The 16,654-nt window shown below is 36.2% G+C and overlaps 1 protein-coding gene across 1 annotated transcript; it reads right to left on the reverse strand.

Annotated features, from left to right (window-relative positions):
* Positions 1 to 1,791: 1,791 nt before the first annotated feature.
* Positions 1,792 to 9,356, reverse strand: LOC117425148 (interferon regulatory factor 8-like). Its single transcript, XM_034041852.3, has 9 exons — positions 9,195 to 9,356; positions 8,545 to 8,722; positions 7,757 to 7,940; positions 7,153 to 7,241; positions 6,451 to 6,559; positions 6,206 to 6,253; positions 5,206 to 5,592; positions 4,273 to 4,391; positions 1,792 to 3,287 (listed from the first exon to the last, which is right to left on the reverse strand). The coding sequence occupies exons 2-9, from the start codon at positions 8,719 to 8,721 to the stop codon at positions 3,099 to 3,101; spliced, it is 1,302 nt and encodes a 433-aa protein (XP_033897743.1). The 5' UTR covers position 8,722; positions 9,195 to 9,356; the 3' UTR covers positions 1,792 to 3,098.
* Positions 9,357 to 16,654: the final 7,298 nt, after the last annotated feature.

A 16,654-nucleotide genomic window follows, 5' to 3' on the forward strand; every position in this document is an offset into this window, starting at 1 on the left:
CTGTACAGACCTCATGACTGGGATTTTGTTTCTATCACAGCTGGTAAGAAATACTGAATCAGTTAAAAATTAGTGCTAAAGATGTGCAAAGTGTTACAATGCACCACCATGTTTTAAAAGACTAAGACGGGTGGTGACATCATGTGAAGATCATATTAAAGCAGCAATCTGTTGATTTGGTCTTTGAAAACAACCAATGATTTTAAGTGTGTGAAGCAAAAGCACATATTTTAAAAAAGAAAAATCCATGTTAATCTTATAAAATGAGAGACAAACAACTTGGTTGTTGAAGAAACCTTGAATTATTTTACTGAGATGTTTGGTTCTAGTTTTCTAAATTTCTAAAATGTACGATATGTGTGAAAACAGTCAATATACAAACTTTTTTTTGTATCCAGTCCATCTTGTTTTATAGCAGGATACTGCTAACTTAAAGAACCGAGTACAGAACTAGTGGCATTTTCTTTTCTTCCCACTCACAGTATTAGCTCTTCTTGAAATAGTATCTGTGTGCCCCCTTTTCTTCTGTTGATTGCATGTATTTTTAATAATATTGCTGATGCTAATGAGAGGTAATCTTGGTTAACATTTCTTTTAGGACTTTAATGGCTAGGTGTGCTAAAGGCTTGCGCCTGTTTTAAGAGCCGTAAACCTGTCGCAAACGAGCTGGAAGTGTTAGGTGACGTGTACTAAACAAGCGCAGTGATATTTGCGAGGTTTTAAGAAATGTTTTTGCAGAGATCATTTGTCTTTGCGGTTAAGCACTTGATGAATATTTATTTAATTCTGGGCGGTCCTGTAAAAAATCGCAAAAATGGGGTGGAGATAGTGCAAATGAGGGGTCTCAAATATTATAATGAGATGTACTAAAGCTGCAGACAATTGTGACACTTACAATTGCATCAATTTGTTAAGTACTTTTGAAAGCATGTTTTAAACCGTCACAATTGTTGCTGGCATTTCCCAGTCCTCTTTTGTTTGTGCGTTGCCAGTTGTGCTCAATGTATTTTTGAGGCGAACACCCAAGTACCTAATTTTCACTAAAGTCAGGGTGTACTTACAAGCCTTGAAAACACATTTCTATGATATTTCTGGTTTCCCCAACGTGTTGGGAACACAAGTGCCACTAACCCCTCCAGCTCACAACATCTGTATAGGACCATGATCTATTTTGTGTTACTTGTCTAGGCTACTAAGTAGACCAAGTTAATAATAATAATAATAATAATAATAATAATAATAATAATAATAATAATAATAAATAAATAAATTTAAAAAGAAACTGCTACAATCATTAAATTTCAATTTAAAATAATCTTTTATTCGTATTGTACACCAATGTGTACAATGCAGCAATGTGATTTATTTTGTGTTACCAGTAGGCTAAAGTAAAAAGAAAGTGCGCCTGGTATTCATTTGATTTTACTACTGTACAGTATACTGTATAGGCCTACTGTACAGATTTATATTTTTACACAATGTAATGTGTAGCCTACCCAAAACACATTGGTGTTAGTTCAGTGCAATGATTTACTTTTAAAATGCATTGAGCACTATAAATATGTGTGTGCAATTTTATTGTATTGTTTTTAAACCTGACACCTTGTGTCAGACAAACATGTCTGGTTTAGCGAGGGACTACTGTATGATTATGAAAAACTCTTGGGGGTGAAGGTTGGGGCCCCACTATAGAATCTGATGGGATTAAACTGCCTTTCGTTATATATATATATATAAATAAAAAAATATAACTATTAAAATAGGTAAAATGAAGATGGAACAGAATGCATTGTACAGATGACGTTTACATTTAACAAAAACAATGTTATTTTGATTCTTGTTATCCTTCGGGCACCCTCTGTTGCAGCAAACCACAACTCAACTCCCGCTATTTATATGAACAATGTCGCAAGACTCTCGCAGTGTATAATGCTAGAGATCTCACTAAGAAGATGCAACGCATATTTAAATTAATATAATGCGGCTCTCCTCATTAATATATGTTTTCTTAGTACATACAACAAAATGTGCACTTTGCGAACTGCGGTATGTTTGCACTGCGACTGGCCCATCTTAATACGTCAACCCATAACTGCTGTTTCCATTTCATTTGAATACAGTTTGTGGCTATTGGCAGTAGGAGTATTTCTCTGAAATGATCATGACTGCTTATCATAGCTTTTAATTAATAATTTTCCACAGGACTCACACCAACTCATCTAGCAATTGCGTTTCTTTCTTTTAATGCAAATCATCTAATAATAAATCTAGTAAAAACAGGAAGGAGATCAGACAAATGTTTCCTTGTACTGCTGATTTATTAAAATGTTTTTGTTTGGTTAATGGATAAAAAGGGTCAATTGTAGTGTTCCAGTTAAACTGGTTTCATTCAGCAGACTTAAATCAGAATGTTGTGTGCTCAATTTTATCCTACCAACAGGGTGTCAAAAGTACTAACCTTCATGTGTTTCTACCTACCCTGCATTTTTATCTTCACCGGGATATTTTTAATCTTGGAATAGATGAAGAAAAGTACTGGCTTCTGCAATTATGTTGTACTTTTTTTTTTTTAAAGATATTTCCTCCACCCCAATGTCTAAATACAAAGTTATTGAGATGTGGTTTTGCTAGCTATTCGTTTGTGTGTTATGTGGAGACCTGTTTTAAGTTTTTTGCATAAAAAGTGTGTTTTAGAAATGTATTTATTTTTTGTTTTACAGCTACAAAATAGTCACATTTACAAAGCATGAACCTTAAAATATAAAACTAAAAATATAACAAAATACATTTTTATTTACACTATATTACATATGGTCCTGTCGTGAAAAACATTAAAAAAATAAAAAAATAAAAAACATTTCAATCGATTCTAATTAAGGTACATTGTTTTTATATTGAGTATTTTGGAAACCTAACTTTAACAATTGGATTTGGTATGTGCATGTTATTCGACAGAACAGATAGTTAAACCTATCTAATTTCTACTGGGTAAACAGTAAACTCCAGAAATTCAACTAAAAGCTAATCTCTGAAGATGTACCTATTTTTGGATTAGTAGATTAAAGCAGGTTAAACTGAGACCCCCACATGCTCCCATTTTATACGGTAATCTGCTGAATTTCACGAAAGCTTTGTCTGGGTGGTCCACTGTAACTACAGAGGTCTTGAAAGATACGTGCCATTTGGTCGTTCTGGTTTTCATCAGAAATCTCCAGGTTCCCACTGCTGTAGCTATGCCTCCGTGCATTCACTGCATCCAAGAGCTGCTGGCAGTTCATCTGTGTGATCTACAAGATTTGAAAAGAATTAATATGGTCGAATTTCTAGGTCATTTCCAGCGTGCATTTCTCAAAATATTACTCACTCGCTGGTAAATATTTCTAACTGCTCGACCTGTCTAAACTGTCCTGCCATGTTAACTACGTGTACATAAAGGTAATCAATAACAGCTCATTTCAGTTAGTCATTTATCACCCTCACACATGCGCGGCACGTCACTTTCTATGACTGATCCCCAACGTGGGTCTTAATTTTATTGTAATCAGAAAAGCTCAGCCAAATTTGGCACAGGTATAACTTGCCCCAGATTTAAAGGTAAAAAAGACCACATTACAGGTTTTTAGATATTTATTTTAGAGCAGCTTAATAAATGTAGTATTATGTATTTTACTGTCATTACATATTACAGGCACTACAATTCACACCCAAATGTCTTTACGACTATCTGCATTGTTTTGCTGCTGTTTTGTTCAAGATCATAGGCAAGCCTGACTCCCTAAGGATCACTAACTTTCAGCTCAGGTATAATTTGCATGGTACAGGAAACACATGTTGTACAGAGAATGTATTTTATTGTATTATTAAGGGTGTAGTCTCTTTTGCAGTTCATTCCCCAGTCCTTTATTATGTTCAGTACCACTTTAATGGTTTACTTATCATTATATAGCTGACTTTAATTTTGAATTCTCAAAAGATACAAAGCATAAGTTTTCTCAATATTGGTATGTACCTTTTAAGCATCCCTTTCTGGGGGACAGGTGAATGAGCTTTTCCAATGTAAGAGACACATTGTACAGTACAGAGTACTGGGGAACTGCGGACCAACATGCAACTCTATAAGATATGTTTCAAGGTAAGAACTTATTAGACATGAAGTTGAACTAAACAATGATTCTAATGAATTAAAGAGAGGACCATATTGTTTCTAAGTCCTTCCTGTTTTTTTTTAATGCACAGTTCTGTCTCAAAATACAGTACTAGAATTTTTTTTACCTGCACAATGAGTAGCTTTTGGTATCTCATACGGTGAGCGTCAGGGAATTCCTCTCCGAAGCACAGGGTTACTGTGGGATCAGGAGCTGGACACCGATCTTCCTGGTACAGCTGCAAAGCTGGAAGGAAAAAAAGACGTCATTTGAGTGTCTTTAGTTCTGGGACAAATATTCCAGCATGGCTTGAAAATCATTCTGTCACCTAGTTGTAGTGTATTCACTAAAAGCTGAAATAAAGAAAACACTATACAAAAGAGGTGAATGCAAAGTACTGTACGCCAATGTAACACCACAGCTGACGTGTTACATTGGCATACTATGGCAGCAGCGGAAAGTTAACACCAGCTTTTATCATACTTTTTACTGGTGTAAGGTGTGCAGCAAGTGGCATACACAAGTTCATACCATGTAAAGCTATTACAGTCAAGTGGAAAAAACCTGAGCCCAATTTTGCAACATGTGCCAAGGCAAGTACTTAAAATATCTAATATATTGTAGGAAACAGTCAACAACGAAAAACGAAAAAGCATGTTTTTATAATAAAGCTCAGTAAGAAAATGGGTTTCCATACTTCCTGTCTACAAATCACAAATGTCTTTTTGTCTCACCATAAACCTAAATAAAACAAATGCATTAGGACAAGTAAAGTATTAAATGGTCAATTGGGCATTTCAGTTCCATTGCTGTAAATAGTGTATATATTATATACCGGTAGACATTTAAAAATATTTTTTTAAAAAAGTAAACTTACTTGGGATTCATGCAATGTTTTTTTTTTTTTTATGATTATATTTGTTAAATATTACAGAAGATAAAATTATAGAAGTTTTTAAAATAGACAGCCTTGCGTTGATCAAAGGGCAACTGCAGTAGTTTGTGATAGCGTTTAAATGACTAAGTCCTGGTTAAAACAGACAAAAAAATAAAATGTTACCTGTCAGAAACCTGCTGGTGTCGAAGATCTTGACCACGGCGTCTCTCTCCAGCTTGTTGGGGCTGTCACTGTAGGGAGCGCACAGGCCGCTCCAGAACACCCTGCTCTGGCACAGCCTCTTGATGAAGATGCCCTCACGGTTACTGCGCACCAGCACCCCCCGCTCCAGGTGCCCGAAGAGCTTCCTGGTGACATGGCGCTGGCGCTCGTTCTCGATGATTTCCGTGGGGGGGAACTTCACATTCTGCAGGCTGTCCGACCCGTACAGGAGCTCGTTGGCGACAGGCGGATGAAATGGAGAGATACGGCAGCCGTCGATGTGAGTGGTGAGGGTGCTGTCCATCATCTTTCCTCCGTAGTAGAAGGTAATCCACATCTGAGAAAAGGCTGTGGAAAGAAAACAAGCCTTTAAAATACACCCAAAGTGCTGCAAATGATATCAACTGGTGATCTACTGGTAGTCATTTTATAAAAAGGCTTGCTTGTTTCACAAAATATATACCAGAGCTAGGTTGAGGAGCAGTAGCTGCAAGATTCCACTTAAATTGATGTTTGGATTTTAGTTTATAATTCATACTCTGAAGTAATTTGTTATATCTATGCACATAACTGAGGCAGTTTCCACTGAGAAGTGTAGCAGTTTCATGTAATTGTAACAGTATGGAGGCTGAGTGCGAACTGGCAACCCAGCACAATGCAGGCAAACGTGTTAACCGCAATTCAAAAGAACTAGGCTCCTCTGCATCTCACTGACAGGGGACAGAATTCGCAACGGCAGTGTATCACACAACACTGCCCATTACATAATGAAGAGTCAATGGCATGCTTGCTGTTTTGGATATGTATTACTTTATAGCCATTGTAATCAGTGTCTTGGAATTGCTCATCTTATTATATTTGTGAATAATCACAAATGCCACAACAGATGTTATACTTTATGTGAACTAAGTACTCTGGCAAAAGTATAGCTGCGCACTTACAGTAAAAAGACAATTCATACCTGCATTGAAATTCCCAGATGCTGGATGTTCTTGCATCACTGGCAGTGCTGTGAAAACAAAACACAAGATAAATAAACACATTCCCTTTTACACAGCAGACATATCTACTGTATATTTATATTTTACTTAGTAATTTTTAGTATCTTACATTTTAAAGTGAATAGGTGTATTTTAATAATATACAATGTAAAAGGGAATCTACACTTTCTTCTACATGTGTTAATGTAAATGGGAGCTCACTTACAGCTCATGTTTGGTGGTAGCCACCACTCCTGCTGTGGTTGACTCCGGCAGGTCTCCTGTGGAGGGGAGTGACTCCTCTTGATTATGCCAAGGTACTCGTCGACTGATGACTGTTAGGAGGGGAAAAAAGGCTTTGGTAAAGAAAGGAACAGTGGGGCTACCTAAAACAGTGCATTTGTACATATGATATAAACAGTGAAAACCTGTAAATTAGGGGGAGAAATCCACTATCTTGAGGGCTGTTAGGCACAAGAACAGTTTTAGTTTGTGTTTCGTAACACAATTTGAATTGTACTGAAACTCATTCAGAATAGTTGTGTATCATTTTAATAACAATAAAAAAGTTATTGCACCTTTGTAATTGCAATGAGTTGGAACTGGCTACTGCAGATTCATTGACTGGGGCTTATTTATTAAAAAATAAAAGAATGGGAAGGTCTATGGGTGATTTTACATTGAAGGTTGCTGAAGCACATGAAAAAAAAATTGTGGGCATATTTTGTGAAAGCTCTTATGTTTGCTTTTTTTTTTTTAAATCATCGGTTACTGGAAACAAATTTCAAGCTAGTTCAAGCTTGTGCTGTTTAAGATTATGATGCCTTAGGAGGAAAGGGCAGTCAACCACAGTTCTCCAGATGCAAAGGAATAGACTTTCATTGGACAAACACAATCCACACAGATATACAGTATGCAGTGTAGTTACCTCTTTTATGAGCTCATCCAGTTCCGATGGACTGCACTCCATGTCTGTGACATCACTGCAGCTGCTCCCATTCATGGCTGCAGCTTTACCTGTTTAAAAAGAACACTGTCTTAATTATGGATAACTGCCTTAATATCATAGATGCCATTCATTTAGAATAATGACCTTTAGGTAGCTCAAAAGTCAATGTAATTGAAGGACTGGAAGATGATTAGTTACAATAACTTAGATTTGGTACCATCAGTTTTCGATACACTGACAAACGGACATATTCACAACAGTCTAGAAGTAGCTGGAGCCATTGGTTATTGGAGTTTATCATTTGCTGCTGGATCTTATTTTCTTAATGAATTCAATAATTTATTTTAAGTAATAGTGGCTGGCCATCAGCCAATGCTTGGTTTAAGCTTGGTTTCTATTTTGTTTAAATATGTTAACCAGTAACAACGAGACTGGATATTCTTAAACATTCCATCAGAGTGCAGAGGTGCTGCTGGTACCACTAATGATATTGGCAGATGCACATGTTTTTAATAAGATGCTTTGACTGCTAAATATTCCTGATGCAGGGAATGTTTATTAGAAACAATGATCAAATCCTTACATTTCTGCTCTTCCTCCGGGACGATCCTGTACACCTTGTAAGGCTCGGATATGTCCAGCTGTGACCTCTCCGAGACTTCTTCAAAGTCGGGGCTCTTGTTCAAAGCACAGCGAAGCCTCGTCTTCCACGTCGCAGGCTCAGCTTTATCTCCCTCCTTAAATTTGCCTTTAAAGACAGCCCAGGCCTGAAAAAAGAGAATATAATATCATTTAAAACGTGCATATTAGATATCATTGTATCGGCTTTCTTAGCTGTTCAATCAAACAAAATGTACTGTGAGGCCGGTTCACTATACTTCAAGAATGGATACAGTACTGGTTATTACAGGGTTTTTTAAAAACTTGTTATTGTAGATGTAAATTCAAATCCTGTAAGTGCAACATATTGCAGCAGAGCTGTATCTTGACAAGTCTGACCAACATTTCCATTCTGCCATTAAACCATAAGTTACAAAGAACACAACATCTGGTGTATTTTTCCTAGTGTCATGGTGTCATTAGAATAATTAGAATAATTTCCATTGACGTTTCCCAAGTGCTAATATAATCAAGCTATAGCATTTTTTTGGTGAAAGTTTGCAAAGATAGAAGGGTTTCAATACTGTTGGCACCACTGTATGTGTTTGTGGAAACACGGCCAGTAACTTTCTTTATTTTGATGCGCAGGAAATAAGTATCTGTATCTGTAGCATAAAGAGGTACAGCCCTCACTGCATCCTCAGACTTAACTCGAATCCTTCAAAATACCACAGGTGACACATCTATGTACCACATTTTCACCTGACATACTTTAAAGATGGAAGCGTCGATTTCTTGGTTGTAGTCCTGTTTTCCGGCATGTTTCCACGGAATTCGGAACATGGTTTTCTCTTCATTTTCCCACAAGAGTCCGGGGTACAAATTGCTTTGGATCTGCTCAATCAGCCACTGCCTAAGACGTCTTCCACCAGGGTTTTTGTCAGTCATTCTAATTTCAAATTTAATGAAACATAAAATAAATAAATAAATACATAAATATGTAACCTATACAGCGGCAATGTTAGTTAGAAAAATTAGTTTACCTTGTATTTCTGAACTTGACAATAAATAACTGGTGTAAACTGTTTCTTCATTTTACACCTACTGTAGTACGGTTATAGAATTTGACGTCGTTTTTTTTTTCTTTTTCCACCCAAGCAGTCATTTCTCATTGTATAATAATAATAATAATAATAATAATAATAATAATAATAATACCGTAATGTATATCGACTTTACCTAAAGCAGAAAAATCTGAAAAACTAAAAAAGACAATTTATTGTTGCTTAGTTTTAAGTACGTATATATTATGTATCACAAAAACTGTAACGTCAAAGACTCACAAAAAGGGCTGTCTTACTAGCCATGTTTTAAAAGTGTCTAGATTTTATAAAACTGTATTAAAAGAGGCAAAATGTTACCTGATTCGCTCTAGCCGCGCTCAAATGTTGTTCTTATGTATCGTGTGCCCTTAGTTTTAGTGTAGCTTGTCAGTTTGTCTCGTATCATGGGTTGTACTTTAATAGTTCTGATGACAAATTCTTCACATTCAGTTTATAAACACAAGCTGAGATCATTCAATAGTAGAGATTTGTCTTGGTGGAAATTATTGGACACAGAGATGTGACTAATATGCGTAGTGATCCAATCACGCTGAGAAGGGTTTTTTTCCTTGTCCAATCAGCAGAGGAGGGGCTGGATCTCTTCTTCTAACTTCAAACTTTTCCGAGAAATCAAATGGTAAGGGAGGAATCCACCAGCCCACTTTCTTAAAAAGAGCGAGGCTTGAATAGTATTCGTATCTAAATGTCAGATTACCATTTTTAAAGAAATACATGTTATTTTGTCATTTATTTTGCCTGTATGTTGTTGTCATAGGGTATTTTACGTTGTGTTTAAATTGATGGACTTGCTAATGTTGTTATTAATGTAATTTTAAAAGTTTCATTACAATTGGATATGTATAGATATTAAATATAATCTATAGAAGTAAACCACACACTACACTGGCAAGTCCTATAGTACTTGTACGTAGTGCAATTGTTTATTTATTATGATAAAAAAGTAAAGTTGTTTATATATTTGACTTAGCAATGTTTTTCTTGGCATAGGATTCCACATGTCTTGAAGAACATTGTGAAAAAATACAGTACTAAAGAACAATTATAATGCAGTGAGCAATGCTATTATAATTTAATCCCTATTTTACTGAAGTTACATCAAGGGTACACTATTCAAATATCTTGGGTTTTAAAATCATGGCTGTTATTTATTATGTTTTTTTTTTGTTTGTTTGTTTTTTTTACAAACACTGCTATCAATTACAATGCATATTATCCTCTTATAAAATACCAGTATACCCCCTTTCAGTCCCCATTTAATGTAAAAATAAAAAATAAAAAAAAATAAAATAAATTGGGATTGAAATATTAGCCTTAAATAGGGAACAGTTTTTTCAACTGTTTTATTCCAAAGTGTAAAATACCCCATAAATAACCTTACTGGCAGCTTCCATATACTCCAATATTATGATAAGGTCCTTAAAAAGTTCACCACAATTCTTCTCTAGAAATAAGAACAGGGTTTAAAGTAACTCTTGGCATGATGTGGAGAGGATAAAGCCTTTATTCTCAATGGCTAAGAGATTTCTATCTATATTTTCATGTTTAGTTTCTTACTTGTTAATATCCCATGTGTTCTTTTTTTATTTGCCAGATTTTTTGAAGACACAGCTGACCACTACAATTTCCACTTACTAACAAGTATGAAATGGAGCCAACATAGGACATGTAAATGATAAGAGCATGATTCAAATTCAGATATATATTATTAGACAGTCTGACTTTGTATGCCGTGTAAAACGTATGTTTAAATAATAAAAAAAAAGCATAGGTCTCCTGGCTACATTTAAACCATTGCCATAGATAAAAACATACAACACATTCACATTTACATGCGATTTAAGTGAAACCAATGGTGGACTGGTGGTTACACAAAGTTTAATCTGTGGTGTTAAATAATAACATACAATAGATGTAATCTCACTTCTTTTACCTAGTATTACTTCCTGTAAATACCATCATGCCACTCTCTTCTCCTTTCCTAGTCATGATTTTCATGAAGACTTCCTTCGCTTACAACGTTACTTAATAGTGTGCAGTAGTTTAGGCTGTTAAACTGGTGCTCCTAACTGTTGTGTTACTTGTTATAATCCTCATCATTGTATTTTGTGTTTGGATGATATGCTGAATGCCACCATGGCAATTTCAGTATTTCATTTACCATTGCCAAAGCAAATAGGGAACTAATCTGATTTAGGGAGTGCGTCACATTGAACTTTTTGCAGTGGTTTAACTGTTTTTGCCCTTATTCACTCTGATTGCCCTGGGTTGTGTACTCTAAACCTCCAGGAGCTTTATATCACAGGTGTTTCTAATTTAAATACGCTGTCCCTTAGAATTTGTTAAGCAAATTTAATATTGACCAACACTCCACTTTATTAGGACATGTACCCAAAGTAATATCAGGTTAGGTGCCCTGATCACAGCCTCGACAACTTGGCATTGAAGCTACAAAGTGGTGCCGTGAGGGATCCATTCAGTCACTCAACTGGTGCAGAGAGGTAGGCAGAGGATTGTGATGACGAATGCGTCATCCAAGTTTATCCCAAACATGCTCAGCTGGATTGATAGCTGGGGTTTATATTGTCAATGGAAAATGCATGAAGTAACTGTCATGCTCCTCAAGCTATTCATGCACAATTCTGGCACTGAAAGTTTGCATTATGTTTTTTAAAGTAGCCATCAGTGTGCAACGCTGCGTATGAAAAATAAGGCAGATATTATGCAGGGGCTCAGTTGGCAGTTGCTTCTGTATCCAATGGATAATTCCTGAGAAACTGAGCAAAATTCATGGAAGGAATCATTGGAATGACTGCATATCCCTTTAGAACACTTGAAAAACCTTTAGAACTAGCCATGTCCAATCAGTTATGTCCTGACTGCACACAGTGGCCTTATACCCTATTGATAGCATTTTGGCAAGTGTTTAACCCCTGTAGTAGTATACTGGTTAGGCCACTGTAGATTCTAAGATTAAATCCCAATAGTTTTTTTATAGTTCTGCCAGAAAACATTTCTAGCAATTCTAGAGCGCCCAGGCAAGAGCATACCTTAGTAAACAGAGTGTAATGAAAAGTTTCAGGCATTGAGCTTCCCTCAGCCCGTTCCTGTCAGATCCAATCAAACCAGGTACATTTGAAACGTACCTCTCAAGCTCACCTTCCAACCTGAAACTCAGTTCCACCTGCCTTCAACATACACACCTGACCTGGCAATATGTTAATTATATGTGTTTGTTTCCAGAAGTAGCACCTTATTGTGAGATAGAATGGCAAATGCCATTTTCAGTTGTATTTCTTAAGTTTTCTTGAACATTAAACAACAGCTGTCTTGGCTGAATAGAGTATGACAGTCAACTGAGGTAAAGGAATGAAAAAAATCACTTTATTAAGTTCACTTTACTGCATCCCTACAACCTTAGTTGCAAATAAGGAAGTTGTTTTAGGGAATCTGAACATATCTTGTTGCACTGTTATGCTTAAATTCATTAAATGTTGGTTTAAAAGAACTACTTTCACTTCTGAGAACTCGTCATTGACATTGTAATGCTATAAATGCAATGCAATCCAGAACAATGTTGACATTTGAGTCATGAAAGGCTAAATAGCCTTCCAGTAATGAGCTGTAGTTCACACGCCTACTCTGTAGCAGCCCTCGTGAGGAAATATGTGAATACACCAAGAGAGGAGCCATGTTTGATTGGTGAATGACTGTTCTCAGCTAAGTGTTGAGTACTGGAGACATACCACTTCTAATTCTCACATTGTTGACTTTTACACCAGGTATATCAAAACAGATTAAGAATTGCTTGTGGTTTTTGAGGCCAGACGTGGTTTTAATATCTGCGCTATGATAAGTTACATTTCCGTTGGTTACCTTTCATCCTTGTCATCACTGGAAAGTAGGGGTTTGAATGTTTGAAATGCAATTTTATTGAAGACAATTGATATCTTGGTAACCCCCCTGGTCAGAACAATGGCTGTGATGTATAACCATGTTTGGAGAATGGTCAATGACAATTTGTTTATGAGATGAACAGAGTTTTGCCTGATACCAAGCATGGTCTTGCAGCTTTCTTCTAAAGACACACCTGTAAATTAGTTTTCCAAACTTTTTTATTTTCAATTTTACTTAGATAAAGTCAATTTATTCGATCAACACACTTTATAGTCCCTTTCTGTGCAATGGAGGTTACGTAACCAAAGTCCTAATACCTGCAGTATTTTATTAGACCATATTTGGCACATTTTCAGACCTCAGACATTTTCAGAGGCTGTTCTGTAATTCAGCTCAAAAAGTATTGGCCAGGGATCTGCAACATCAATAAAAGGGAGGTCCGATCAAGTCAGACTTGAGCAGGCAAGCTGGTACCATGCTAAGTTAAAGAACGTTCTGTGCCTCTGACAGGAAAGAAGGTGTTGAAGAGGTGGGGACAATTTCATTCTCCAGGTAAAATAACAGAGGAAGTGTGAAAATAGTATTATTATTATTATTTGTTCATTTAGCAGACGCCTTTATCCAAGGCGACTTAGAGACTAGTGTGTGTGAACTATGCATCAGCTGCAGAGTCACTTACAACAACGTCTCACCCGAAAGACGGAGCACAAGGAGGTTAAGTGACTTGCTCAAGGTCACAAGGTTACAATCCCTTTTCATTAACCACCGGACCACAAACACATATTTCTTTAACTCCCAATCCAGTTTTTTTTTAAACAAACATATATATTTGCAACACATTAAGTCTTCAAAAAATATTTATTTTACCCTGCCAGGATCTATACAGGAATTGGGAAGCACAAACTAAGGATATTATCTTAGATGGCAATGCAGGAAATGGAGCAGCTAAGCCATATATTCTAGGTGTCCAATTCTGTTGCTATCTGTTTGCATATTCCTGTGTGCTTACTAAATATTGTACATACAGCATTGCTTGTTAAAAAAAAAAAAAAAACTTTTTTCTTTTTTTTTGCAGTTAAAATATGACTGCCAACTTCCCTAATAGGGGTATTCGGTTTGGGGTACAGCATGTTTGTTGAGGGGTTTTAAACCACAGACTCTGCTCACATCCCTAAAAATCCATTCCTGTTATCTCACTATACCTGTACTGCATCCTCTTTTTAAAGTTTCTGAATGATGTCTGTCAAACAATTACAGGATATTTTTTGTTGCCCAGGCTTGAAACCTGTGGGACTGAACATTAACTGTTTCCATCCCCACCATTTGAGATGAATACCAGCCTAAAAAAAGACTACAGCTAGACCAAAAGTTTTGCATCACCCTATATAATTATCAAATTTTGCTTCATAAAGTCAAATAAAACCTGCAATATCATTTTGTAGTTTCTTTGATTTATATGATGTTAAATAGAAAATCTAAATTATGTTCATAATTTATTATGTGTCAATCCTAAAATTCTACGTAATGCAAAACTTTTGGACATCTTATTAATCACTTAGTTTGCATGCCAGTTAATATTCCAGTATTATTAGGAGTACAAACTAGAAGGTTGTTGGACTAACACAGCAAATCACACCGATGTGTGCTCGCAAATTATTATGTGTTTTGTTCCCTTTGAATAAGTATTTCATTCAGAATGCTGTATGTAGAATGCAGTATTAACAGCAATATTCTTATTGACGCTTGCTTATTCAACTGCTCATATTTCAGTAACTGCTTGAGATGCAGACTTCATATTTTCAATGTTATGGAAACTCCTTCACTTTTGACCTGTGTAATATTCTGATAATGAAGAATATTTGCAAATCCGCAGTTTTATGTTAATATTCTATCAATATACTTGTTTTAGTCTGGTCATAGTCAGATAACTCAATGACAATACAGCATGAGACTTCAGTTTCACTGCATCCTCTGCAGCAGAGACCAAAGAACCAACAAAGTGTATTTGTAACAAAAAACATAAGAAGTGTGCCATCGTGGCTTTCAAGAGTTCATAACAAAAGCAATGATAATTTAAAATGTTTTATTTTTTCGGACACGTTTTCATGCAACAAAGCATTTGCAAGTGCTTTACAAACAGATCAAGCTTTCACACTAGAGAACAGGCAAATAGCCTACATGCAAGGAGATTTCCAAAACTGTTGACTGCAGCGCCGTCCCTAAAGGAAGTCGACAAATGAAAGCAATGTTTAACCCCCATATAAAGAGGCAGCTTTACAACAGAATAAAACCATGCATCGTACCTGTTGTGTCAGTTTATTTGTAGATCTTTTTTGTGCAGTTTTGAAAGCAAGCCCTTTATTTTAATTTAGATTCTATAAACACTGGGGGTCTTTACAAATGATCTAAACTTTGGTGCCTATAAAGTAAGTCGCCGTTTAAGTATTAAATTAGGGCAAAAAGTGTCAATTTATATCCTTTTAAAGACATAAAACAATAAAGAAACTCACAAACACTAAGAGATGTTGTATTTCATAATGCCCCTTTCTTTTCATGATTTAAACGAGGGTGGTGTTTAGATCTACTGCACTTCAGATGGCAGATTTTAAATGGTCTGCTTTTATATACCACAGTGATTACATAGCTATACCCATGCTAAAAGAAGAGTCACTACAGGGCACCATTTCTGAATAAGAAAGTTTTAGCTCTGCAGCTATCAATATAAAAAAGAAGACAGCACAGAAAACACTTGTCTTCATCTTCCTGAGAACTACAGTAATGCAGTCATTTGGTTATGGGCCAAACCTGAAACCAGAGGAAAAACCTACAGTACATCTCATTTATTCCCTAGAATTTCCCTTGAAGATGTCATGGAATATAATTAAATGGTAAACTTGGTAGGCACTTACCCCTGCAGAGCATGCCGGCCATGTGCCTGACAGCAGCCACTCATCCTAGCCTGCTCAGGGTCTCTATTCTGCAGTGGCTTTTCCTGTTAATCAAAAATCCTACCCTCACTATTGAACTTTGTGTGATCCAGACATAGACTGTACATGGACATACTAATTTAATTCAGATACAAACATTCAGTTTACTCAATTTGTGCATTTCACACTATCGGGTAATAGCGAACACAGTGAATTGCAATGCTTGCTGATCACACATTATTTTCACTTTTGGACTATTTGAGCAATCGCTGCATTCCAATCATATTTGAGTAATCAAGATATTGAATGAAAAGCTCACATACAAATAATTTACCCAAATTGTACCTGGCACATATACAGTTTTACATAAGCTGCCCATTCTAACTTCCTGCCTGTCAACTCTGCATACAATATTTGATGTCAATTAGAGAAAACCAGCATGTGATAACTGCCTTATCAGGAACCAACACCCACCACACCACCCAGTGGCACACCCATTACTAGAATGTGGTTATATGGACGTAAAACTGTGGAATGTGTTGATTGTGTATTCAGCATGTGATTTATTAAGCGTTGGCTCATATTTGGGGGTTTATAACAAGAGCAGAGGGGAGAGTTCTGATCTACGGTGAGGTTAACATTGCACACCATTGTAAAAATCATTGAGCACTAGCTAGGTTGTTGGTTGAGGTCTAGAGGGTCTATCAAATGGTCATTGAGGTCAACATGTCTTTTCACTTTGGAATATATTCTCTGGGGATGGGGATGCTTATCAGGCCTGAATGTGCTACACATCATCCAAACATCCTGCAAAATGTCCTATTTTCGGAGGGTACATCTGCCAATAACAGAACTGTGCTCAAGACTTTTGTCCCACCCATTTATAGTGTATTTTAAAAAGTTATCCTTTGAAAAATGTGTACATCTTCTACAGAC

The sequence above is a fragment of the Acipenser ruthenus genome, chromosome 20 (genome assembly GCF_902713425.1).
Source record: "Acipenser ruthenus chromosome 20, fAciRut3.2 maternal haplotype, whole genome shotgun sequence".
Lineage (NCBI taxonomy): Eukaryota > Metazoa > Chordata > Actinopteri > Acipenseriformes > Acipenseridae > Acipenser > Acipenser ruthenus.